This window comes from Tenrec ecaudatus, chromosome 14, assembly GCF_050624435.1.
Source record: "Tenrec ecaudatus isolate mTenEca1 chromosome 14, mTenEca1.hap1, whole genome shotgun sequence".
Lineage (NCBI taxonomy): Eukaryota > Metazoa > Chordata > Mammalia > Afrosoricida > Tenrecidae > Tenrec > Tenrec ecaudatus.
The window spans coordinates 83,479,775-83,507,118 of NC_134543.1; the positions used below are offsets into that span (position 1 = coordinate 83,479,775).

General features: G+C 50.3%; 1 protein-coding gene across 3 annotated transcripts; it reads left to right on the forward strand.

Moving 5' to 3' along the window:
- The first annotated feature begins 1,307 nt into the window (after window positions 1-1,307).
- C14H14orf93 (chromosome 14 C14orf93 homolog) lies at window positions 1,308-27,145 on the forward strand. 3 transcript variants are annotated; one of them, XM_075532110.1, is made up of 7 exons: window positions 1,308-1,445; window positions 11,408-12,307; window positions 14,543-14,863; window positions 21,885-21,946; window positions 22,151-22,254; window positions 22,995-23,107; window positions 23,370-27,145. In XM_075532110.1, exons 2-7 carry the CDS (start codon window positions 11,726-11,728, stop codon window positions 23,787-23,789), a joined length of 1,602 nt encoding a protein of 533 aa, XP_075388225.1. In that variant the 5' UTR covers window positions 1,308-1,445; window positions 11,408-11,725; the 3' UTR covers window positions 23,790-27,145. The 3 variants fall into 3 exon arrangements, with proteins under 3 accessions (XP_075388225.1, XP_075388226.1, XP_075388227.1); XM_075532111.1 differs by having other exon boundaries at window positions 1,317-1,348; XM_075532112.1 differs by lacking the exon at window positions 1,308-1,445 and adding an exon at window positions 4,149-11,240.
- The last annotated feature ends 199 nt before the right edge of the window (window positions 27,146-27,344 follow it).

Below are 27,344 nucleotides of genomic sequence, written 5' to 3' on the forward strand. Positions count from 1 at the left end.
CAACAGGGGCTTAAGCACAGGGAAGGGGGAGGGGTGCGGGACAGGCAGGGTGTGGAGCCGGAGGCGCCCCAACAAGCGTTCAGAATCATCTCTGCACAGGAAGAGCTCAAGATTGCTTGGTTCTATTCTAGAAAGTAGTGGCATCTGACGTTGGAGATTTGTTTTTGCTAAAATAAATAAATAACCCATTCATTTACTCATGCCCCACCCACTCACCCCCCACCCCCTCCATCTTCCTTTCTACATGTTTACAACTACGCCAGCCCCTGCGGCAAAAATCAGGTAAGCGTTCTTGAACGAAGAATGAAAAACCAAAAAAAAGCAGTTTAAGGTACTATCCCTGATCCCAGCTTGGTGGAATAAAATGAGTAGAGCCAACTCCTCTGGTGCTTTAGCGGTTATGTGCTGCGCTGTTCACCGCCAGGTGGGCAGTTCGGAACCACCAGCAGTTCAGCGGGAGGAAGATGCGCCTTTCTATGGCCTGTAGTTACAGTCTCGGGAAGCCACAGGCAAGTTCCACGCTGCCCTGTAGGGTCACTACGAGTTGAGTAGACTCAGTGGCAGTGAGTGAAGCTGATTGTCATTAAGTCCACACCAGTAGGCGAAATGGGCGTGATCTGCACAGAACTACTTGAAATAGTATGCGTAAAAATGGGCTCTTCAGAGACAGGAAGCAGGCCTACCAAGCAGAAAAGGCCGCTTTACAAAAGACTATTAGGGAGTGCAGAGATGCGGGTACTGGACCTTCAAAGTAAAGCAGTGCGGGGCTAACTTAGCAAAGGTTCAGAATCCAGGTGGAGGTCACCTTCCCTGGAGCCCGGAGACAAAGGGGAGCCACTTCAGGTTCCGAGAAAGAACGCAGGCCTCGCCCAGGCTGAGCAACAACAACCCCCCACGTAAAAGCCGACTCCGTCTGTGCTTGGAGGAAGCCCCCGCGGTGTACACGCGTGCGCCGAATGTGGGCACGCGAGGCACTAGAGGTGGCCCCAAGGTGGCACCAGAGGTGGGCCCCGAACCCCAGGAGCCAGCGCTTCCTCGCAGTGCGGAGCTCGCCGCCGACCGAGCCAAGTCGAAGGACTCGGCAGGAAGGGATCGACCCGGGATCGTGACCCTGGCTCGCCCAGGCGAGCGGGGCGGAGAGCGCGCGGGCGTCGGGGGTCGGGCGGCCCCCAGGGGCCCCCCCGGGGCCCGAGCCCGGGGCGCTGTGCGTGTGCTCACGGGCGGGGCGTCCGGGCCGCCGGCGGCCAATCGCGGCGGGCGCCCGCCGAGGGGCGGGGCTTGCAGGCTCCGGCTCCGCGAGTCCTCCTTTTTGCACACACACGAATACAAAGAGCCATACGACCTTCGGGTATCCTTTTTCCATTTTTTTCCCCTACTTAATCTTGTGTGTGTGTTCAAATGTAAAGGGAAAAAAACGAAAAATAGAGATCTGTGGCAGTGTTGGGGTGAGGAAACTGTTGCTAAGGGGAATTTGCTCTTGCCCCGTTTCTTTTTCTGTCTCTCTTCCTCTCTCTATTTCCTGGTCGTGGTTTTAAAATATACCCAGAAGTTGAGACGCGCGATGGCCGTGTACATTGTTTCCAGCCAAATGTATAGAGTTTTTTTTTTTTTTCCTCTTAAGCGATCACATTTTGAGAACTGGTAAATTTTTGTGGTTGAGGGATTTTTAAAATGTAGCTGTTTGGGAAGTACTTTTTCCTTTTTTTTTGAAAGTGGGGTGAAGGGATAATGTAAATTTTTTTTGCCACGGGCAACGTTGTCTCCGAAATGAAAGAGGTTTGCGGCTCCTTTACAAAGCTGTTTGTGTGCGTTTTACATACCTCCTTTAGAACCAAAACCAAGTGGCTTGCCGGGTGGCCGTTGCCCAAGGCCAATAGATTAAAAATATTAGGATATTATAATTGAGACACATATTTCCTTAGGGAGGGGAAAAAAGCCCTTTTGGTCTTCCTGTGCCTTGCACATGGATTCTCACAAGGACATTTGTGTTTGTGTTTTTTGAACCAAATACTTTGGAAAGGTTTAGCTTGAGGTTTTGTTCTTTGTGTGTATGTACAGTATGTGTATGTGTGCTGTGGCAGATTTTGGTCTTATGTGTGTGCAAAGTAATGGGATGTGATTTTGGTGTGTTCCAAAGAGGAGTTCGCGTCCGAAGGACAGGCTTCTAAGAAACCCAATGCTTCGCAGACACTTTTGTTCTGTGTGCATACTCTGTTTTCTGCTCTTCTTAAAGGATCTGATTAGTGAATGATTAAATAATTGCCAGGGAGTCTCTATATGGTCCATGTGGCAATCGAGAGTAGGCACTTTATTAAGTCTGCGGTTCAAAGCATTCTTTAGTGGCTGTTTTGCCTAAGTGGCTTTACTTTCTAATGTCTCACGTTCTTAAATGTACAGCTGTGTATATTTTGGCCTTTATGTGTGGCTTGGTTTGTGTGTTCAGAATGAAAATTCTCTCGACTTTTTAACAGAATAGGGCGTTTATAGGTTGGGGTTTCTTTGCAAAGCTTCAGACCTGGCAACTTATCAGGAAAACAAACCGGTCAAGGCCGGCTCTCAAAATCCGCTCCTGTGGGTGGTGATGCAGGTCAAAGGGGAGCACAGGAGTCAGGGGCAAAGTAATGGGAGAAGGGACAAAGGCATTTTGACGACCGGGTTGAATTTTTGGCATGAAAAGCATTTTTCCCATGCCTGAGTCACAGAAGTGTCTTAGTGGAGGACCCCAGGCAGGCTCCTGTCACACGACGGGTATTCCCACTCTCTGCTGCTCCAGAACCCCGTCGTCTTCGCATTAGGAACACGAATGTGTGTTCCCAGATGGCAGGGCTGATGAGGGAGACACTGGAATGTCAGTGCAGGAGCAGCCGGAAGGGAGGAGAGTTGCCTGGAAGTTCACCTTCATTACAACCGAACGTCTGGGAGCACGGCCACACGTGTTCATTTGTACAGGTGTAGGCACTCATTACAGTGAAGTTAGACTTGTGTGTTCTCCGGGTTTCTTACACACCAAGTATGTGTTTCTCCCCTGTCGATGCAAGTCAGATCAGTGCTAATATTTTACCTCTTAGGTGGGTCATTGCTCAGGTTTAGACCCCTATTAACTTGAAATCTAGTCAGCTACTAGTGAACTGTGTAATGACGGTAGTGGTGAGAATTTTAGAGGGGGTTTTACCCCCGTTATCTCTTTCCTCACTGCAGGTCACCGCCGAATATGTTTCTTAACCTCACTTTTTACACTTCTCAGAGCGGAATGCGTCCTAAGCCCTTGACTTCCTGGGCTATTTGATTTTGGGATCAAATGATCCAGTTTCCCTGCTCTGAGGTGCGTTTTAAGCGAGGATGTCCTCCCACGAATCTATCGTGGGCTTGGCCTTCCTACCAAAACGAAACTTGGTTTTCTGGGGAATCCGCGGGATCCCTCGAGACCCGGAACTTTGAGAACTGCCTCTTTGCTGGTGATGTCTGGAAGATCGGTCACCACGGCCAGCAGGAAGGAGTGGACCGGTTCTGTGGCCGCGGTACTTAGAGCACGTACACTAGGCGTTGAGAGCATCGGAGGACAAAAGCTGGTAAACAAAAAAAGCCAAGATGGCGTCTGAAGGCCTCGAAAATGCCTCACAGCCGTGTCCCGCCCTGGAGAGGCCCCGCCCCTCCCTCGCGCTTTGAGTGACAGAAGTGCAGCCAATAGCATCCTTGGCTTTTCTAGCCTGTCGTCCAAGAGCCAATCCCCGGCAGCCAGAGAGCAGTGGGCGGGTCGGGGGCGGGGCCGTTCCGAGTGCGCGCGCAGGCCGAGTACACGGGCGGGCTCCGCGGCCTCCCCCGGCGGGTCGCAAGCACGCCTCCGCTTCGCTGCGTCCGCGGCGCGGCTGCGCGGGGCACACACGCTGGGACGCCGCGCGGGCGCCCAAAGGCGCTCGTCGCCTCAGTTCTCGTGATCCTTCGAGGCGCTCGGCGGGCGATTCCAGCCCGCCAGCCGCGCTCCGGGGAGAAAGGTGTCAAGATTTAGAAGCGCGGACGCCGCGGGGCACTCCCTGCTCTGCCCCCTATCGGAATCGATGGCAGCCAGTGCCCTCGACCACCTCTGGGGCGCTCCGCTCCAGGCCGCCTCCCCCGGGGGCCGCCTCTCCCGGGACCCCGCTGGTCGGGCTGAGTGGTGGGTTGCGGTGTCCCGGCTGCCTCCGTGCCCGCGCCCTGCGCTCCCGCTGCGGAGCTTTCCGCGCTCGGTGGCTTCGCCTCACCGCCCTTTCGGAAACGCTTCGGCGGTTCCTGATGACCGCCTAGTCATCTGTGTCTTTGATTTTCAATCAACTAGCGTTTACTGAGGGCTTGCTGGGCCCATGATGAAGTTCCTGGAGCAAGTTTTTAATTTTCCCCGGAAATGCACCAAGTGCCCTTTGTGTCAGGTCCATGCACTGAAATCTTAAGTCAGAAATTTAATATTACCAGGGTGTTGTAGCTTCGCAAATGTAAGCACAAACGACGCTGCTACGCGCGGTTAAAGACTCACCTACATTTAGACAAGTACTTGGAGCTTTGGAATCTCTTTGTTGAAGATCTCATTTTTGTCTGAGTCCACCGTTCCCTTTCTCCCCGTTTTGGTTTCGTTTTTTCAGATCATTAGACCAGTCACTCTTTCAAAATGTAGGCAAATAGTCTGTTTCGGTGTTTGCTTACCTGGTCTTGTGTGAGAAGGCGCTCATTCCTGATAGAAACGGGTTTGGGGAGAACCTTCTAACTGGTGAGCCATTTTACACCTTCAAGTGCCAGCGCCTCGGCAGCTCCAAGTGGCCATTTTCCTTTTTTATTTTCTTAAGATGAAGATCATGGCATGAATTGCCATGCTTCCAGTAATCACTGTCCTGACCCTGCCTGAATAGCAAGGGCCCATTATGAAAACATGTATCATCTGAGTGACGACATATATCATACACATCTATTAAATCGTGGAAAAAGCAACAACAACAAAAAGTTTATTTCCCGGAGTTTGGAGGTGAACTCAGTCATGCAGAAAATGCAAACCCAGAATGGGAAAAAGCAAGCAAGGGAGCTGCCAAGAGTATGATATATTTAGTTCTAGCAAGAATACATGTGACTTGGGAGGAAAGGGATAGTTAAGATTATGGACAGTTTCACCCTGAACTGCCTGTCTAAAGGAGATGAGTTTTCTTTTCATCTAAGTATATTTGTGAAAAAATATATAAAACTTACTGAAGAGTCTATATTCTGGGCGCATTTTCATATGAGCCTTTCAAATGAGACCAGTACTGAAACAAACACCTAACATGGAAAGCAAAGTTTAATGTCAACTGTCATATTGTGATTGGCAACTCTGAAGACTGAAGATCAGTTTCCTAATAACACTCAATTCAGGAAGTTGGCATTTTGCAAAAGACAAATTGTATTATTCTATGATGGTCAATCATAGTTTTTATGTGTGTGTGTATTTCAGTATATGTTTTCAAAAATATATGAACTCTTGGCTTTAAAATAGACTAGCAATCTGGTATAGCAAAAGTTGACATGATTAATGGTGTAGACACTACCTGGGTAATTTACTCCTGTTAACCGTTGCTTTGCCAAACATCCCATGGATTGCTTCCAGAATTATTAAGTAGAGGTATTTTGGGGGGTAAAATTTAAAAAGCAGATTAAAACTTGGTTATGTTAATAATGTTAGCAGAGATAAGTAGTCTGGAGAACCTTCTGCTAGGGATGGAAAAGAAGCAAAATTGTATTAAGATAGAAGAGAAGTAATTGTATTAAGCCTGAGATGTGTGTGTGGTACAAGAGATTGCTTTTACATGGCCTTTCTTAAGATGGTTCTGTAACTCCCACCAAATTGGGGTGAAATAACGCAGGTGAGGTCTACGTGGCCTATGAAGCTTGTTAAGGATGCAGTTAAGGTGCTTGGGACCCTTGTGTGGCTGTGACTATGTAAATGAGGATTGGTCAATTTCACCATCCTACTAGGCTTAAAGGAGCCTGATGTAGTGGCTTCACGTTGCACTGTGAATCTGCATGGTTGGCAGTTCGAAACCACCAGCAGCTACTCCCATAAACAGTTACAAAGTCATGGAAACCCACAGGGGTTCACTATGAGTCAGCATTGACTCCAGGGCAGTGAGTTTGGGTTTTGTTTGTTTGCTGGGCTTAAAATGAACCATCCAGAAGGCAGAAAGGGGGAACCTCACTCGCTATAATCAGGAAAAGAACTAGAAGTGGGCCTGAGGTCTCTGTGAGCCAAGAGCCTCTTGGACTCAGGGGCCAGAGAGGGAGGTGGAAAGTGGAAGACAGACAGCAAGAGCTGGCAGTACAGCAAGAGGGAAACCAGCTCAAGATGGCAGGAACCAGTAGACCCAAGTGAGATGGCTGTGGTGGGGCTATTGCCAGCCAACGTTGGTGCTGAGTTGTAACACTTACCCAAGAAAGTCCCCAGCAGGGCCTCCCCAGTAGCAGAGAGGGAGAATTGTGAAGCTATCGCAGTCCATGAGCTCCTTCTGTGTTGTTCCTGTGACTCTCACGTTGATCCCAATACCAAGTAATGCCCTGTTGTTTCCCTGATAAGCCCCGTGATTGAGGATTGTTTGTGAGTTCTGTGCCGCCATGGCAATGAATAATCAAACCCAGCAGAAGGGGAGGGCACCCGTGGGAGGGAGGCTTGGTGTCAGAACTGGGGAAAGGGTTGGAGGGCTGAGGTACGTGTCTGGCCTCTGCCTCATGGGAATCCAAGTTGGGCGGTTGGTCTCGATTCTCCTGCCTCCTTGTGAAGTCAGAGATGTCACCACCACGCCACTGTTTTTCAGGTGGCAGGGATCGAAATGCAGAATTTAACAGGCTCAAACAACAGATAATACATCCATTCATGCCATTGACATTGATGCTGTATTAGCTATTTTACGTATTCTGAGGGGGGGGGAAATATCCCCAAAGTAAAAAGGGGCCTTTATAATATACAGCTTGTCTTCATTTCAACAAGTCTTTGGCCTACAGATATTTTCTTCACAGCAGCCTCACGTTGGGAAGATCTTTGCTGGAAGTGAACTAACATCCCTCGCTAAGGTCTTCAATCTTTTATTCTTTATTTTTTTTCCCAATCTTTTATTCTTCGCTGACCTTTTCCTTTTTTTCCCTCCTTTCTGCTTTTAAAATACATTGTACATTGACACTTTCTGTGTCATGAAGATATTTTAACTCTAAAGCCACTTCTAACTTATGTCATGCCTCCTTTGGCTAGCTAAATTCCAAAAGATGTGGCTGTACGTCTTGTGTGTTTCTCACCAATCTACTGCATAATATTTCTTCTACCACAAAAAAAGTCTCCCTGGTCATCGATAGCAATACCACAGCAGACAAATAAAATATATTTCCTAAATTTACAACTTTTTGACCACCCTGCTGTGCTGGTCACAGTTGATTGAATCCACTTTCTCGACACTCTCTACTTTGGTTTCCATAACCTCAAGTTTCTCTCTTTTATTTTTTTAAACATTTTATTAGGGGATCATACAACTCTTATCACCATACATATACATACATCAATTGTATAAAGCACATCCGTACATTCTTTGCCCTAATCATTTTCAAAGCATTTGCTCTCCACTTAAGCTCTTTGCATCAGGTCCTCTTTTCCCCGCTCCCTCCTCCCTCATGAGCCCTTGATAATTTATAAATTGTTATTTTGTCATACCTTGCCCTATCCGGAGTCTCCCTTCACCTCCCCTTTTCTGTTGTCCATCCCCCAGGGAGGAGGTCACATGTAGATCTTTGTAATCGGTTCCCTCTTTCCAACCCACTCACCCTCTACCCTCCCAGTATCGCCCCTCACACCCCTGGTCCTGAAGGTATCATCCGCCCTGGATTCCCTGTGCCTCCAGCTCCCATATGCACCAGTGTACAACCTCTGCTCTATCCAGTCCTGCGAGGTAGAATTCGGATCATGGTAGTGGGGGGCGAGGAAGCATTTAGGAACTGGAGGAAAGCTGTATTCTTCATCAGTGCTACGTCGCACCCTGACTGGCTCGTCTCCTCCCCTAGACCCCTCTGTGAGGGGATCTCCAGTGGCCAACAAATGGACTTTGGGTGTCCACTCTGCACTCCCCCCTTCATTCACTATGGTATATATATATATATATATAGTATGATGCCTTATACCTGGTCCCTTTGGCACCTCGTGATCGCACTGGCTGGTGTGCTTCTTCCATGTGGGCTTTTTTGCTTCTGAGCTAGATGGCCGCTTGTTTACCTTCAAGCCTTTAAGACCCCAGACACTATCTCTTTTGATAGCCGTACTCTGCCAGGCTTTTAATAGGCAGGTTAATTCAAGAAAACTAGAATTTGTCGTCCTGAGTTTGACATTCTGAAATGGACATAGAGTGATCATACACAGAGTAGGGAAATACGGTCTAAAGGTAATCTCCCATGGGAAGGTGAATGTCAGCAGAGTGGCGTGTTACCCTGCAGCCAGCTCATGCCGTTCACTGTTGTTGGTGCCGTCAAGTCAGAGCGACTCCGTGGACGAGAGAAAACACGCTGCCCGCAGTCATGCATGTGGAACCCAGTGGGGTAGCACTGCATCAGTCCGTCTGGTTTGACGGTCTTCCTCTTTGGGGCTGACCCTGCAGGCCTGGTCCCTCCGAATAACATGTCCAAACATCTGCCCATCTTTGCCCTCACGCCCCACTCTGGTGTGCTTCTTCCCAGACAGGTTATGACAGTAAGCACTGCATTAAAATACTTTGTTTCTCAGTTACCTTTCAAATTTGCACGATAGAGGGCTTGTGCCCAATACATCTTTGCAGATTGGAATGTATTACTGTGTTTTTGGTTTTAGTTGGTACTACATTTACAGGTGGAGGGAGGTGGGGGATATCTCCGAAGGCTGTTGCAAACCGCTGCGTTTCTTTCGGGTCGGGGAATCTGGATGGGTGTGTCCAGGGTGGAACCACAGAGGCTTCAAGGATAGGCATCTCACGCAGATGCCCCCTGGGAGACTTGCCTCCTAGAGGTGACTGACTCATAAATTGTGTACAAATAATCTTTACAAAAACACCCCAGCGTGGGATTGCCTGAGAATGTGAGGCTCTAAGAAATGCACTCTTGTCTAAATTCACAAACTCCTAAGCAGTGCAGCCAGGTGAGCTTTGCGTCTTTTCTATAACGCCCGGTTTGGTGCTCTTTTAGAAAGATGGCCTGGGAAAGACCATTGGAGGAGATGTGGAAGGGCTCAAGGCATGGGTAAGAAGGAGTGGGGGGGAAGCAAATCTATTGTTACTACTTGAGGGCTCAAGTTCGCTCCGACGCCGAGCAGGCTCTGTGTCACAGCTAGGCCCTGTCCCGTCCGTACACTGTTGCTGTGGTCAAGCTCCTGGTGCAGCCGCTGTGCCAATCCATGGCACTGAGGGCCTCCCTCTCTGGCTTCACCAAGCACGGTGTCCTTCACCAGCAATTGGCCTCTCCTGGGGCCGTGTCACCGTCCTCTCGTCCAAGGAGCACCCTGGCCATCGTCTGTTTGATACTAGAAATGGGTTACGCAGCACCTTGGGTCCCAAGCGGATGTACATTCATTTCTAGTTGTCGGAGGACTGTGCCCAGTGGGCAGTACTTTGTGGTGCTACAGTCCACTGCCCCCGACGTACCTCTTCTGTAAGATTAAACACCTTGCATGGTGCGGAAGGAGCGAGCTCGGCCCTTCTCTAGGAAGGAAACAGATAGATAAATAATTCATCCATAAATTGACAGAGAATCGCTTAGTGCTTTCCTGTAACCTTTAGTTTTAATTTGGCTTTAACCTTTAGTTTTAGGTGTAGCTGTGCCTTCCAGTGGCTCTAATGATGGGAAAGCTGTAAATGGATTTGAGTTAAGTTCTTGCGAGAAGTGAATATTTGGCACAGATAAGCCGTTTCTTCGACATAAAGGGTAGAAAGAGCAAATTAAAGACTATTCTTTAATAACCAAATGTAATTAAAATGCATCATCAGATTTACATTTTAGTTCCTAAGAGGCACTTATATTGCCTGTTACTGAAATGAGATTGCTGATTCAAAAAAGGCCATCTCAATATGTAAGAAAATTTCCTAATCTCCTCTCCTTTTAATTGTGATGTTATAATTTATAGGATGCGATAGAAATTTATCTCTGGAGGAAAGGGCAAACATAGTTAAGGTTTCATCCCTTAGGAAGCTTCAGGCCGAAGGGCCTCTTGCTCCTCACCCCACTCCCCGCCCCTATAATCTATCCTTCAGAAAATGACAATATTTATTAAGTGCCTTGGAGTGTTCTCAGTAGTACAAACCAGCCCCCAGCCCTTTCTGCTTTATTTTAAGTAGTTCAACTATAATCACTCAAAGGAATGGCTGGTGGCGTGTAGGTACGCCTTGGGCTGCTGCCAGCACTCTGGCGAGAAAGCCGGGGTCTTGGACATGGGAAACCCACAGGGGCAGTTCTGCTCTGTCCTATGGGGTCATTAGGAGTCAGTCCCGTTTGTCGAGGGCTGTGCATTAGGGTTCAGGTTCAGGTTGGCAGTTAGAAAGCTCTGCAGGAGAAAGGTGCGGGTTCCCACGCCTGCAGAGACTTCGGCTCAGGAACCCACTGGGGCAGTTGCCCTGCCCTGTCGGGTTCCCAGGACTCAGAATTGACCCGGAGGCCCAGTTTTGGTTTGGCTGAGCATGATGAATGGCAGTGAGGGCTCCCAGAAGCTGTTCTCTGGCTCTAGGCAGGGCTTCTGAGTAGAGGCGGAGGCACGGTTACACAGCTCAGAGCCCGAGACCTGCCACCTCCTCACCCCCCTATCCCCGCTCAATCCCCCGATCCGGCCATTTATTACGCTCCTCTGCCCCCGCCCTCAAAAATGAATGATGCCACAGTGAGAGAGGTTGGTGGCATACTGAAGGATGCAGGGATGGGTGCTCTCCGCGGTTTACTCTTGACTGCATCTGTCTGCAAATTACAGAGGGTAGAGTCATGATGTGTCGTCTCATCACAAAGTGGTTATCTGGTCGGGAGCACACACACACACACACACACACACACGACTGAAAAGTAGCAATAAGGGCATTGTGCTTTCTCCTCTGACCTTGAAAAAGACACGTAACTTCTCCGCGTGGCGCTTCCCGGGACCTAGAGTAATAGGTGTTTCCTCGAGCTGCTTTGTGGCTGCGACAACCTATGGGACGGAAGGACTGTGACCCCTTCAGGAATCACGTCCACGCCACAACGCATGGTGCTGTTACTACAGTCAGAGGGTGCGAGGACACATCTCCCTTCTCTTCCTTCACCTTCCACTCTCTCCGGAGGCCTGTGGGCCCTTTCGGGTCCCTTCTCCCTTCCTTAGGTTGTCATGGTGGGGGCACGGGGCTTCCCAGGCTTGGGGGCAAGAATGCCATCCACTCTCTGAAATTGTGTTCCTCAGGAAGGCCCCTGCAGGCACCCTGCGTCCGTGAGGGGTGAGCCTGACGCCCCGCGCTGGTCAGCAGGAGCTGCGCCTGGAAGGCACATCGGTCGGTCTCTGCAGACTGAGGCGAGGCAGCCATGGACAGTGCCCTCTCCCTCTGCGGCCATCCTCCTCTGCCCCTCTCCCAGCTCCGCTGAGCCCCCTCGATGAGAAGGGGCCGTAAATCCGAAGAGACTGGAGCTTCCCACCCCGCTTGTGAAAGCCGCTTTGGTTCAGGACTCCTTTCCGAAAGAAAGGACCAGCGGGTGAGCCGGCCTGTCATCGCTCCAGCCAGCCATGTCCTTCAGCGCTACCATTCTCTTCTCCCCACCCAGTGGGAGCGAGGCCACCTGCTGCTGCTGCGCCTGTAAGAACGAGACGAGCGGGGGCAGCGCGGGCTCCCAGGGCGGGCACCCCCCGCCCAGCACCCCGATCACTGTCACGGGGCACGGCCTGGCAGTGCAGAGCTCAGAGCAGCTCCTGCATGTCATCTACCAGCGGGTAGAGAAGGCGGTGGGCCTGGCCGAGGCGGCCTTGGGTCTTGCCAGGGCCAACAATGAGTTGTTGAAACGTCTGCAGGAGGACGTGGGTGAGCTCCGGCAGGGGAAAGCGCCCCCCCTGGATCAGGAGGGCGGAGGCGCTGCACAGAGCCCCCCACCTGAGGAGCCGGGGCCCCCCAAGGAGAGCCCCGGGGAAGCCTGCAAGGCCCTGGGCACCGGCGACGAGGAGTGTGACAGTGTGGGCAGCGGCGTGCAGGTGGTGATCGAGGAGCTGCGGCAGCTGGGAGCAGCCTCAGCCGGGGGGCCTGGGCCGCTGGGCTTCCCCCCCACGCAGAGATGTGTGCTGGCTGCCAACGAGGGGCCCTCGCTGCTCAACCCTGTGAGTACGGGCAGAGGAGGGACAGGGCACCATCCTTCCCGAGTGTTGGCCCCGGCGGCCCCCATCTCTCTCCTCCTCCTCCTCTCTTCTGTTCACCGTTCATCTCCCAGCCCTCCTTGGGTTGGATTTGTGCTAAAACGACACAAATCTGCTGCTTCTCCAGCCCTGAAGGCTCGTCGGCATTCCAGTTTTCTTTCCAGGCCGTCAGGTGCTCTGGCAGGAGGTCATGGGGGTGGAGAGGGACCCTGTGCTCCCTCTCAGGAGCTCCTCCACTGGCTCTGCCTCTCCTGGCGAGAGTGCCGTGCGCGCACAGACGGCTCATTCATATTTTATCACAGGCCCTCTGCTTGCCAAGAGGAGTTCAGTGTGGAGAGAGATGGGGATGTGGAGGAGAGGGAGGCAGAGGGAGAGAGAGAGAGAGGTCCTGGGAGAGAGAGAGAGAGATGCTGGGAGGAAAGAGGCAGCAACGAAGGGCCGAGGGAGGGGCACACGTGGCACAAGGTACAGAGCAGAAAGATGGATTTGTGTGGAAAGGGGGCACTCTCTGGGAAAGGTGAGAGGGGAGCTAGAGAGGAAAAATGAGAAAAAGATGGAAAATTAAGCATTACTAGTTAGGGGACACACATGGGGAGGAAGAGCGAAGAGGAGGGAGGCGGCTACTGAGCACATGTTTGGAGCAGGGACAGCCGGAGACGGAGACGCACGAGGTTCTATTTCCGGAGACTGCTCAGGGCCTCAGGAGCAGGGGAACCCTGGCCTGTGGAGTAAAAGCTGCAGAACGTGGCATGTAAAGGAGCCAGAGAAGCACCGAGAGCGATCCCAGAGATGGGAAGTAGCAGATGTGTTCCCACTTGAGAGCCAGTGGGAGGTCTGCCTCCCCCCTCCTCCCTCCTGCTCCTCCCCCCAGACACCACGCAGACACCCAGGCAAGAGTAAGGGAGCAGAACACAGGCAGATGGGAAGGCTATAACTCCCACCCCATCTGCGGGGTTTGAGAAACGACTGTGTGGACGCCCCTTGGCCCCTGCAATGGAACACTGCCCTTGGCCACTGCGCCCCCAAAGCCAGAGCCATGTGGCTAATGGCCACAGCCGTGCCTGGCTGGCCAGGCTGCCAGTGGTTGGGGATGAAGGGGGGAAGCCTTGGAGGTTGGGGGCAGGGCCAGGCCAGGCCCTGGGCTGTGGGTACTTGCAGTCAGGGAAGGCTTCCATGACTCCAGGATGGAATTAGATTCCACAGAGCGGAGAGCAGCTCACAGGTCTATAAATCTCAGCCTCCTCCCCCGCTTCTTTCTATGTTTTTTTTTTTCTTCCCATCACTTTCACTGTTTTGTTTTCTTGGCTGCAGAGATTCCCCCTCCCTCCCCGCCCCCAACTGCTTCTCCCCCACTCCCTCTTCCCCTTCCTCCCACTGCCTTTCCCTGCCCTGCATGCCCTTGAGTGAAGGCACAGACGGTCAAATCACAGGTGGCGGGAAGCGGGCAGCGTCCAGTGATGCTGCCCCGGGGGTAGAGGGGGTCCAGATGAGGGTGCAGGAGTGGCCACCAAGGGGAGGGCAGCACCCACACTTCCAGTCCCTCTAGGCAGTTGTTCTCAACCTGTGGGTCGAGACCCCCTTGGGGGTCAAACGACCCTTTCACAGGGGTCGCCCGATTCATAACAGTAGCAAAATTACAGCGATGCAGTAGCAACGAAAATAATGTTATGGTTGGGGGTCCCCACACATGAGGAACTGTGTGAAAGGGTAATGGCATTAGGAAGGTTGAGAACCACTGCCCTAGAGGTCTCTGACTCCCTCCTTTGCTCGTTTGTCCCTATTTTTTTCTGCTTGTTGTTGCTATCATGTTTTCCCCTTGTCCCTTCTTTCGCTTCGTTTCCCTTCCGTGTTCTCACTTCCGCCCCCAATCATTGTGGATGAAACATTTACCAGCCATATTTCTTAGAACCAAGAGCAAACCATAAGTTCCCACTCCCAAATAGAGCATCAGAAGGGTGCTTTGTGCCCTGGAGTCGGTCCTGTGGGAGTGACCCTGCACACACAAGGGTTTGCCCAGCACGCCCATTGGAGTCCCCGAGAACCAACCAAGCCTCTGGCTGTGAAAGACTCTCCACCTTTCCACTCGGTTCACTGTCCTTGATTAGAGACAGACACACACACACACACACACACACACACACACACACACACACACACACAGCCAGGCTAATAGGCGGTTCTCTTTTATGTATGTCTTAGCTGGTCGATGACTACGTGGCCTCCGAGGGCGCTGTGCAGCGGGTACCGGTCCCGACTTATGCCAAGCAGCTCTCACCAGCCACACAACTGGCTCTCCAGCGGGCAGCCTCCGAGCCGGGGCCAGAGAATGGCGCCAAGCTGCCCCCACCCCGCCCTGAAGATGGCCTCAGTGCTGCTGCTGCGCTGGACAGCACCTTGGATGAGCCAGGCCCTGGGGGACCTGGGGTGCTGAGACAGCCCCTCGGCTTCCCGGCTTCCCAGCGCAGGACCACAGGGAGTGGACAGAAGAACTCCAGGCGCAAACGGGATCTAGTGCTCTCTGTGAGTAGGCTCGATTTGATACTCCCCCCCCCCCAAAAAAAAAGAAAAACAACTAAAACCTTGGAGAGGTGAGTGGGAGTGGGCTAGAAGCTGGGCTGCTAACCACCAGGTCAGCAGTTTGAAACCACGAGTTGCTCCCAGGGAGAAAGATGAGGCTTTCTGCTCCCATAGAGAGTTTCCATTACAGAAACCCACAGGGGCAGCCATCTGTCCTGGAGGATGCTGTCAGTGAGCCAGTAAATGGACGGACCCCTGGTGGCATAGTGGGTTAGAAGCCGGGCTGCTAACCACCAGGTCAGCAGTTTGAACCCACCAGCTGCTCCGAGGGAGAAAGATGAGGCTTTCCGCTCCCAAAGAGTTAACACAGCTCTGGAAACCCATGGCAGTTCCTCTCTGAGTCAGAATGACTCGATGACAGTGCATTTTTGGGACAGGAAATGAATGTTACCTTGAATCTTAATGGAGAGGGAAAGCAAGAAAGAGAGAGTCATGTCCGAGCCCTAGGGGGAGACGGCCCCCATTGCACGCAGTTGCGCTTTTTGAAAAGGTTTTCTAAATAGTTTAATATTTCACTTTTACAGAAGAGGAAGGGAAATCAAAGAGGGATCCCATCTCCTAGTGATCCCGATAGGAAACTCTGTGAGGGACTGAACAGTAGCATTGGAATTTGCCTGAAAATGTAGCCAGCTCGCGGAGTAAGCAGCCAGGACAGAAAAAGCAAGATGGTCCCAAGCCCCAGGGATCCAGAGACACTTAGCTCAGTCATCAAGGTTTGGGGATCCAAGTCATTCCAAAAGTTCTTGGCAAGGGAGGAGCTGGCCTGAACAGAGCTGCCTGAAAATTTGGATCTTGGAGCTCTAAGACCATACTGCCAAGCTGGGAGCCCTCCAGCCTGGCAGCTAATCCAAACCTAGAGCAGACCTGCTAGGTCCAAGGACAGTGGTTCTCAACTGCGTGAGTTTTGCACCCCCGCCCCCTCCCAGGGGATATCTGGAAGCATCTAGAGCAGTGGTTCTCAACCTTCCTAATGCCGAGACCCTTTTAATACAGTTGCTCATGTTGTGGTGACTCCCCAACCATAAAATTATTTTCGTTGCTACTTTATCACTGTAATTTTGCTACTGTTAGGAATCCGGCGACCCCTGTGAAAGGGTCATTCGCCCTCCCCCCCAAAGGGGTCACGACCCACAGGTTGAGAACCACTGATCTAGAGACAATTTTGGTGGTTAGACCTGCCGTGGGAAGGGGAGTGCTACTGGCCTCTAGTGGGCATGCTGTAGGCAAGCTGCCAAACATTCTGCAGTGCCCATCATCCAGCCCCATGCCTGTCGGGTGCTGAGACTGAGAGTGCCATCAGTGGTGTCAGTGAGGATGTGTGTGGGGGGCGGACTCCCCCAGGTGACACTGCCAGAGGGATGCCAACAAACTGACTATATAATTTTTATGCAGTGTTTCCACAGAATTTCATATATATTTTTTGAAATTCATATTTTTAAATAGAAATATTCCTGTAGTTAGCTTCCCTTGCTGTCAGAGTCATTTCTGACTCCTCGTGACCCGATAGGATATGGGAGAACTGCACCCTTTGGTTTTCTGAGACTAACTCTTTACCAGCGTAGAAAGCCTCATCTTTCTTCTTGGAGAGCAGCCGGTAGTTTCGAACTTCTGACCTTGCAGCTAGCAGCTCAACACGTTACCTACCCACTCAGCCACCAGTACTCCTAAGTCCAGTTTTATATTGATAGATCTACCAGGCTAACGCTCTATGCTAATTTACTTTAATACACTCCGGTCGGAACTGTAATTGTGACCCAAGTACAATGCTGTTTCGAATCATGAGGCTTCATCTTCACCTGCCATGAAAACAGCTGTCATTTTCATTGACCTGTGTTTTTATAGTCACTGATTTTGTCAACTTTTCTGGTGTCTGAGCTATAGCATTGCGGTAAGTAGTCCTCGTGAACCGATATTAACAACTTTCTTGAGACTGAAGTAGCAATTCGAGGAAAACGAGGCGAGATTTTAAAAAGGCTTTTGTTACGTTACTAATAATGTTATAACTCACAACGTCTTCACGCACCTGTCAGTTTGTTGTTCTGTGGTGCTGGAAGCTTTGCCACTGGCACTTCAAATACCAGCAGCACCACCCATGGTGGACAGGTTCAGCCCAGCTTCCAGACGAAGACCAAGAAGACAGAAGAAGCCATCCACGTCTGACCGTGGGGTCAGAAGATGAGCTTCTCCGGTCGAACGTCTCAGAGTAGAGGTCACCTTAGTGACGTAGTTGAAGAAGAGTTTTAGGGGCCTACACCCGCCTTTCACAATGAAAAGAAACAGCTGCAAACATCTGTTAATAATGGGATGTTGAATGTTCAAAGTATGAATCTAGACGAATTGGAAGTCATCAACAAGGAACTAGGTCTTTTAAAGATAATGAATCTAGGCATGACAGAGAGTGGTATCGATCACTCTGAATCACACAACCCCACGGTCTTCTGTACTGGGAATGAGACATTGAAGAGGAGCGGCTTCACATTCATCGTTTGAAGTAGGACTGGGGTCCTTTTGTCTGCCCAGGGCCATGCGGATATTTGTAAATTCATGCTCAGGCCGTACAAAATGATCAACTTAAAAATTCGCCTGCTCTATTTAATCAAAGGAGCCCTGGTGATTGAGTGGTTAGACCATAAGGTCTGCAGTTCGAAACCACCTGCCACTCCATGGGAGAAAGAGGAGGTTTTCTACCCCCGTAAAGAGCTACAGCCTTGGGAACCCACAGTGACAGTTCCTGGAGGGTCCCTGTGAGCAGGAAAGCACTCGATGGCAGTGAGTTTGGTTTGGGCTTATATTTGGCCAAACATTTCACTGAAGTACCTCACTGCTAATGTGATGGCTGGAACTGCCCCTCGTGGGTGAGGCAGATGATGATGAGGATTCTGAGGGCCTTCTGCAGCCCATGGGCCAGAAGTTCCCCACCTTGGTTTAAAATAACATATCAAAATCTATCCTGAGGTACAATGCTGTTAGGGCTAGGATAATAGCCACATGCCTAGCAGAAAGACCAGTTAATGTAATTATTATTCAAAATATGCACCAGCCACCAGTGCCAAAGATAAGGAAAGCAAAGATCTTTACCAATTAATACCATCTGATATTGATCAAACGTGCAATCACAATGCATTGATAATTATTGGAAATTTGAATGCAAAAGTTGGAAACAAGGAATGCTCTAGAGTTGGGAAACGGTAATAGAAACAACACTTGAGATTGCATGATAGAATTTTACAAGGCTAACTTATTGCAAGTACGTTTTCAACAACCTAAACAGTGACTATTTATATACATGGAGCTTACAGGATGGAATATTCAGGAATCAAATCAACTACATCTATGGAAAGACAGGATGGAGAGACTCAGTAGCATCAGTTAAAACTTGGCAAGGGGCCGACTATAGAAGAGGCCATCGAATGGCTCAAATTCAAGTTAAGCTGAAGAAAATTAAAACTAGAGCCAAACTACAGCCTTGGGTATATTTGACCTGCATATCGAGACCATCTCAAGAATAGATGTGATGCCTTGAACACTAATGACTGACAATGAGAGGAGTTTGGGGAATGAGATCAAGAACATTACAGATGAAGAAAGCAAGAGGTCATTAAAAAGCGAAAGAAAGATGAGAGCAAATGCCTTGAGAATGATTGGGGCAGGGAATGTATGGATGTGCTTTATACAATTGATGTATGTATATGTATGGATGGTGATAAGAGTTGTATGAGCCCCTAATAAAATGTAAAAAAAGAAAAGAGGAGAAAATAATGATTAGGGCAAAGACTGTACAGATGTGCTTTATACAATTGATGTATGTATATGTATGAACTGTGATAAGAATTGTATGAGCCCCAATAAATTGTTTAAAAAAAAATGAGAAAGAAAGAAAAGACCCGAAGATGAACAAGTGGCCATCTAGCCGAGAAGCAACAAAGCCACATGGAAGAAACACACCAGCCTGTGTGACCACGAGCTGTCCAAGGGATCAGGTATCAAGGAACAAAAAATCATATCATTGAAAATGTGGGTGAGTGCAGAGTGGAGACTCAAAGCCCAATGGTAGCCAACCGGACACCCCTTACTGAAGAGTTGTGGGGAGGAGATGAACCAGTCAGGGTGCAGGGTAGCAACAATGAAACATATAACTTTCCTCTAGTTCTTAAATACTTCCTCCCCCCCACTATCATGATCCCAATTCTACCTTACAAATCTGGCTAAACCACAGGATGTACATAGGCACAGGGAATCCAGGACGGATGACTCCTTCAGTACCAGTGGTGAGAGTGGTGATGCCTAGAGGGTAGAGAGAATGTGGGGTAGAAAGGGGGAACTGATTACAAGAATCTATGTATAGCCTCCTCCCTGGGGGAGGGACAGCAGAGAAAAAGGCGGGGGTAGACATCAGACAGTGTAATATATGACATAATAATAATAATTTGTGAATGATGAAGGGTTCATGAGGTAGGGGGGAGTGGGAAGGGAGGGGAGAAATGAACATCAGATATTAAGGGCTCGAGTAGAAGGCAAATGTTTTGAGAATGATGATGGCAACAAATGTATGTGTGGATTGTGATAAGAATTGTACGAGCCCCCAATAAGATGATTTAAAAAAAGAAAGAAAAGACCAAAAAGATCTCTATTAAAGTGACCCTGAAACTTGCTCATAAATGCAGAATAGCTAAAGCAAACCAAAGACCTAATATAATAAAAGGTCTGAACAAGGGCGGCTCAAGAAGACAAAGTTTTACAAGGAAATACACAAGGAACTGGAATTCCAGAGTTGAACATATCTGAACTTCCCTATAAGGTGACAGAACTGCGGGAAAAGTCAAGCCTTGAGTTACAGTACTGAAGGAGTCCATTGAGCATCAGAAGAAAAAGAAGATGGAAAGAACAGACAGTCACTGTGCCCAAAAGAACTGGTTGATGCTCCCGGATCAGGAACTGATGGTGTTGCAGGAAGAATTCCAAGCTGCCCTGACAGCATCGGTCAAAATCCAGGCTCTAGGAATCGACAGAATACCCACTGAAGTGTCTGAGCAAAAGGATGCACCACTGGGCGTGCTCCCTCTCCGCCACGCCAGACAGGAGTCGGGCCTGCAGAGGACTTGGATGCGAATGACGGTGTTGTAAAAAATAGGGGCTCAAACATAGCCAGGACTGGGAGGAGGGCCCTGCACTCCTGGGGTGTTGTATGCAGGGTCCCGATGAATCAGAAGCAACCTTCCTTCCAAGTCGTCACGTTTACATGGAGGGAGTCTTTGTTTCCTCCTTTGGAATCCACCATTCTTAATCAGTATCGGTTTGTTTCTGATTTTCATTTGGCATTCTGACGAGGCTCAGGGACATCATCTCACTAGTCACAGGAGATGGGTGTATGATTTTCCCGCTGTGGACTCTTGGCTCACGATAGGCATCCCACGCTAGTTGCCTGTCATAAAACTGGAGCCGTCTACCTAGAAATGCATTTCCAGGGGGTTCCTTCGAATTCATAATGCTTAAATCATGAATAAGTGTGTGATAATTATAATTTGCGTGAAGACCGTATTTCTGAGTCAATCACTTCCATTCCTCCCGCCTACCGCCTCAGATGAGAGAGGGAGAGAGAGAGAGAGAAAGAGAAATGTGAGATCTGGCTTGTTCCTGTCCTTTAATGAGCTCCATGGAACCGGGATCCTACCCGGGAGGACAACAGGCTGGCTCATCATGTTCTCCATGATAATACTTGACAAGGATCTAGAGGCCCCGCCAGGATATTTTGCTGTCCATCACAGAAGTGGATTTAATATGTTCTTGCGGGCTTGGACAGAGGGGAGGGGCAGAGCCTCTCTCTTCCAGTCTTCAGTGCTCAAAAGGAACCAATGAGGCACGCTTCCCTCCACTGGGCTGGGTGGCCATGGGGTGTTGTGAATCAAAAGCTCCAAACCCAAACTCTCAATTCCTTGGAATGCCGCAGACCCAAGCCCTGGGAACATGGCTTTCTTTTTAGCTCACAGAGGAGGCAGGTGAGCCAGCAGCCGTTACAGTCTTAAACACTTAACCATTGTCTACTCTGGTGTATTTTCCTTTGCCACTTCAAGCCTGCTTTGGTTTCTACCAGCTGATTTCTTCTAAGCCCCTTGAGTTGGAAACTGTGCTATTCCCCCCCACCCCACCCCGCCTCCTGCTTTTATTTGCAACTCCCTCTAAATGCTTTTGGAGGTATCCATCCGTCCCCTTGTGATTCCGTAAGCTTGGCCTTCTAAGAGGGAACATAGCTGAATTGACCCTAAAGCAAGTAATGCCCGTCTAGTGAAGACCCTTGCCACAAGAAATTGACAGGACTTTCCTAAGCTGACACGGTCGGGCAGCCGTAGAGGCAGACTCCTAACGCCCCAACGTAAGAGTCCATTTAAAAGCACACTGGCGTTATTTTGGGTTTGCATCTCACACACCGTGTTGTGTGTACCCGTGGGGCTGGCAGTGGTGCGCAGATATATAGAGCCATGCATGAAGGAAGACGTTTTTATATGAAAAGTAATAGAGATCTCTTTTGAAGAAGATTTAATTTTTGTTTCAAGAATAGGCGGCTTTCCAGGGAAGTTCCTCTTTCAGTGCCCTGCTGTGTACCTGCTCTCTCCTGCCAAAAGGAGATGTCCAGGGACATGCTGGACAATCTCTGCTCCCAGAAGAGCGTCCAGGGGTGATCCTGCAATCGCAACACAAAGTGAAGGAAAGGGGGGAAGAAGGGGCCTAGGAAACTCATTTGGCTAAGAAAAGACATCGACAGACATGGCTCTCAGACCATATGATTAAAGTTAATTTCTTACAAAAAAAAAAAAAAAAACAACCAGGAAAGACAGATCGAAATGGCACCCAGACTATGGGAGAAGGATTCAGGCAGAGAACTACACAGGGACAATGCTGTTTCTGCTCTACAGACCTGGCTTCATGCTGTATTTTGTTTTTTTTTTGTTTATTTCCCCTCCCCTAGAAAATGGTCCACAGCGTGCACAACCACATCGCCAATGACAGGAGGTTCAATGGGTCGGAAAGGTATGTGTTCTGGAGGGGACATCCCCCAGAGGAGCTTGGCTCCGGGAGGGACGGAGGACAACTGCTCAGCGAGGTGAACAGTGAGGCTGGGGCTCTGAGTCTACTCCCCACGGGGCCTTTGTCTCCTGATGGGGGCCCTGGAGGGACTCACACTAAACTGACTGTGCTTGGCTGGCTCTAAAACAATGCTTCCATCTGTGACAGCATCAAGTCCTCCTGGAATATTTCCGTGGTGAAGTTCCTTCTGGAAAAGCTCAAGCAGGAACTGGTGACCAGTCCCCATAATTACACCGATAAGGAGCTGAAAGGTAAAGCAGCAACCTGAGTTAGCGTCCATCCCATCTTGTCTAGCCACCTCCCCCCACCCCCACCCCCACCATGCTCTCCGTCACAGGAGAAAAGGAATCATGGAGATGATTCAGGTGGTTTTGAAAATAGCTCTCAAATTATTACTTCGGGTATGGTTCTCACCCACGGCATTCACAGGACTATTCCCCCCCCCCCCCCTCAGTGGGACTAGCATGCTGTGCTGCATCATGTTTATACAGGGCCTGAATCTGAGGCCTTGGTCGGGGAAAGAAATCAAAAGCCACATCTGTCCTTTTGCCCCTGAAAGGTAGGTCCTAGGTTTTCTGCTTTCCTTGCTCTCCGCTGGTGGGTGTCTGTGGCTCCCTCTGAAGCATTCTGACCTGTAACACGCTGCTGATAAAGAGTACTCGTCACCCGCTACGGCAGAGTCGCAAAGGGAGCAAGCTTCCTGGGAAGAATAGAGAAGCAATTGGAATTGGTTTTTCCAGGGGAGCTATGAGTTAGTGTTTGGGAGAGAGGCAGGGAAAGAGAGCTGAACCACCAGGGGGAAGCAGATGCTGCTGCTGCTGCTGCTGAGGACACCAAGACAGCCCAGCTCCCAGACAGGGCTCAGAAGCTGTGCTCGGGCGGAAACGCTCAGGAGTGGTAGAGCAGGGAACAAAAGGCTGAAGACACTGTCCCGGAGGACCCTGGGGTGCGGTGTGCCCCATACTCCTCCTGCTTTTCTCCCCCAATGCAGGAGCCTGTGTGGCCTATTTTCTCACCAAGAGACGTGAGTACCGCAACTCCCTGAACCCCTTTAAAGGCCTGAAGGAGAAAGAGGAGAAGAAACTTCGAAGTCGCCGATACCGGGTAGGCGCTTTGTAGGACTTCCTTTCAAGATACTCAACTCCAGGCCCCAATAGGCCACAGCGGGAAGGCACTGGGCATAGGCCGGAGAGCTAGCACTGTGGGCAAATAAAGGAGGAGGAGGGTGAGCCGCTTCTAAGAGCTGATTTGGGAGCAGGGTCCCATCCGGCATGGTTCTGCACAGCTGTCACCCCCCCACCCCCAGATCTAATCCACAGTCTGTTTCTCTTCCTTGTCTCTGCCCTGGGCTCGCACCTCACCGTAGCTTTTCGCCAACCGCTCCAGTATCATGAGGCATTTTGGACCCGAGGACCAGCACCTGTGGAAAGACGTCACCGAGGAGCTGATGTCAGATGAAGAGGACAGTCTGAACGAGCCCGGGGTCTGGGTGGCCCGCCCGCCGCGCTTCCGGGCCCAGCGCCTCACAGAGCTGTGCTATCACCTGGACTCGAACTCCAAGCACGGTACCAAAACCAACCGTGTGTATGGGCCCCCCTCGGAGAGACTGCCTTCTGCCGAGGTGCAGCTCCTCCCTCCCCAGCTGTACAACCCCAACTTCCAAGAAGAGGACGAGGAGGCGGGCGACGAGAATGGGACTGCTTCCCCATCTTTTGACCAGCCCCACAAAACCTTCTGTCCGGACTTGAACTCATTCATTGAAATCAAGGTGGAAAAGGATGAGTGAGAGCTGAGGCCCAGCGTGAACTCGGACCTCCGCCACTCCCGTGGTCCAGGCATGAGTGGCCTCGGGGCTTCCTACAGTAATGGGGAGCCCTGTGCAGTGTGTAGCGTAGACTGACCTGCCTTCTGAACCCATCCCCCTCCCTGGAAGGGGGAGCTCTGGCAGGATCAAAGGACTTCATATAGAAAGGGGGGAAGTGCCCTACTGCGTTCTTAAGAATCAGCCAGGTGCTGATTCTTAGGAACAAACAGTGCCTGGGAGGAGCCTACCATGAGGAGAGGAGGAGGAGGGGGTCTAAGAAACGTGAGGCCTTCTTGACATCCGCCCAGTCTCTGAGTTTCTTTTCAGGGGCCCCCTCAGCTCTGGGGAAGCAGCCTTGGGTTTCCCCACCCCTGCTGGTCTTGCTCTGCAGTGGAGCAGGGCACCAGCCCAGGGCACGACTGCCATCTGGTGGGCGGTGTCAGTCACGGGCTGGCCTCCTCCAAGTGAGAGACTCTGGGCTCCATTCCTTTTTGGGAATTGGGATCTAGATATAATCATTATTGTTTATTTCATGATATAAGGTAGATCTTATTACGCCCATCTTATAGATGAGGAAAGTAAGGCTTACAGTTTCTGGTCTCGCCAGCAGCTGCTGTCCCACTGCGTGATTAAGCAGTGTCCATAGCTTTGTAGCCATGTCTTACTCCTGTCAAGCCAAAGTGTATTTTGGAGAAAGGGTGGTGGTGGTGCTGGTGGTGGTGGTGTGTGTGTGTCATAGAATTTGTGCATCTTGAATGGACTGAGAAGTAAAAATAACTTTCTATTCACTCAATCACTCAAGTGTTGCTTGCTCAGTAGGTGTAAGGCACCAGGTAGGTGCTACGAAGGCAGTGTTCAGACGGTGCTCACAGACTGTGTTGCCCAGTCAGGAAGCCAGGCATTAAGCAATGAAATGAGCTGTAATGATAAAGAACAGTAGCGGGAGGACAGGGTGCACCAGAAACATCAAGCAGGGCTCTCTAACCTACCCCTCTGGTCAGGAGTGCATTCTCCAGGGGAGTGATATTTAAACGGGCACCTGAAACATGGCAATGAGTGAAGGGAAGCGGAGACCCAGGGACCAGCAGGTGTGTGGCCCCGAGACAAGACAGCGCAGCACAAGTTCAGTATTGCAGAGCAGTCTGGCAAAGAGATGATGGAGGGAGAACATGTGTACCATTTTAAAGAGCACAGACTTTAGCTGAAGGGCAGTAAGAATTCATTGGAAGGTTTGAAGCAAGGAAATTAGATGATCAGTTTTGTGTTTCTCAAGGATCACTGCTTGACCTCAGGGTGTAATAATGGATTAGCTGGAGTAGGCCTGTCAGGGAGACTTTTCCAGAGGTTTAGGGGAGAGAAGGTGGTGGCCGACAAGGGTGGTAGTGGTGAAGCAAAGACAAGTTGAAAAGATATTTGGGAAGCAAAATTGGTATGTCTTGGTGATGGCTTGGATTTGAGCATTAACTGAGAGGTGGGGTACAAGTTTATGCTAAGTGGTCAATGGGGCCAGCTACTCCAGGGATGCTGGGAAAATAGCCAGTTTCGGGGAGACAGGGAAGATGAGCTCACTCTAGAGTGTGACGTGCCTTTGAGACAACCAGCTGGAGATACTAGTAGCCAGTTGGGGGTTTAAATCCAAAAGTTAAGGGAGCCTTTTGTAGACAGGTGGTCCCTGAAGTCTGGGAGATCGGAGAAGAGCTCTGTAGAGCGCCCCCCGGGTCAGTTATGAGCACTGCTGGAGTCCTGTCGTCAGGGCAGCCGCCTTCCAGGTCACTTGTCCCTGCTCCGTTATTCCTGGAAAACACAAGGCAAGGTGCTGCCCACTGCTAACACCTTTAATGCCTTCTCAATTCTTCATAAGCTCTTCTCCCCAGCTCTTACTCCCAATGGATCCAAGCCTCCAAATATCACAGAGGCTGTGTGGCTATTTTGCATGTAATTGGAAGGAAGAATCTAGATGTCCCCCTCCTTCAAGACACTTGGAAATACGAAAGGAGGGGAGCCTTCCAGTTACTACTAGAACGGTTGCTCATTGCCCTTGCTGGAGCCAACCTGCTAGCCCCTCTCCACGCTGAATGTTTTCCGCCTCTCTTCCTTGCTCCCAGTCTGAGAGTAAGCTATCCTCGGGATCAGAGAGAAACCGAAGACTTGACCAGGGAAACGTAGAGGCTGCATCCCAGGAGAGATGGGGTCACGGAGACAATGCAGTCAGGACAAAGAAATCAGTTTGTGCCAAATTAATTTCCCAAGGATCCCAGCCCTCTTTCCTTCCCTGTTTCCTAAGACTGCACCAAGATCATAAAAGGTGTCTAAATGTTGATATGGAAATAATCTGCATGATTTGTTTGCATATAATTTTCATATTCATTTACTAGCTAAATACAAAGGAGTCATTTTCCTTGTTCTACTCCCTCCACTCATTGCCCCCCATGTGCAAGTCTGGGCAAAATGAGCTGATTGTTTTTTAAGTAGGTACGTTCAGGCTCAGCCTTGGAGAGTTTTGATCTTGCTAATAGGGCAAATATCAGCCTCTTTTTCCTTTCCATCCTGATCATATCACATTTTCATTTGCCACTTCCCCTAAATGACATTTAGTGTGTTCCTTTTAAGTGAAGAGTTACTCTTTATCACCAGAGGGGGAGGCAATTCCACCCAGGGAAGGCTCTTCCAACCAGGCCTTCCATCCCTTTAGTCACCTGAGATGTTTGCTAAAAAATCGCATCTCATCTCCCAACACCAGGGGGTGTCAGTTTATCTGTCCTGCTCAGAAGGTAAGCGCTTGGAGCCAGACCTTAGTTCTTAGTCCCTCTTCCTGGTTTTGTTTGTTTTTAATTTTTTTACGTGTGTGTGTGTGTGTGTGTGTGCACGTGCAGGGGACATACTAAATAGTACCTGCACTCCTCACAGTAAGGGGAGCTTGGGGTCCGGCAGTGGTTGTCCTTTATAACGATCTATGTGCCTATCTCTCATTCCCTCTGAATTTCTACAAGTCTTTTTCTGAGTCTGTGCACAGCCACGCTCTCGTCTCCCTTTCTTTCCCTACCTGCCTTCTCTCTCTGAGCGCCCTCGCTTTTCAGGACTATCTTCCTGTCGGCACCTCTGGATCTACCTTTCTTCTCCCTGCCTTCCTCTCTCCTAGTCTCGCCACTTCTGTGTCAACCTTCATCTCTCACAGTGCGCATCCTAGGAACAAAGTCACCGTGCTGGCAGGGAATTGCTGCCGCCGCCTCGTCCATCCGGGACCGCGACATTCCATAGTGTCCCTCCGCGCATTCCAGTGACAAAGAGTCCCTTTCCCCGACCTACACGGACAGCACTCTTTCCTGTCCCAATTCTGGAGTGATGTAATAGCAGCTACCCAAACCCCCCTCGCCTCTGGTGGCCTGTGGTCGGGGGATCGCCCCCTCCAATGCAGCACCAGTGCCCCCTCCCTCCCTCCGCCCGGCACCAGGAATCCTTGCGCAGACCCCCCACCCCCAGGCTCGCACGGCTGCGCTCCGCCCTTCCCGGAAAGTAGATCCGGCCGGGCAGACAAAA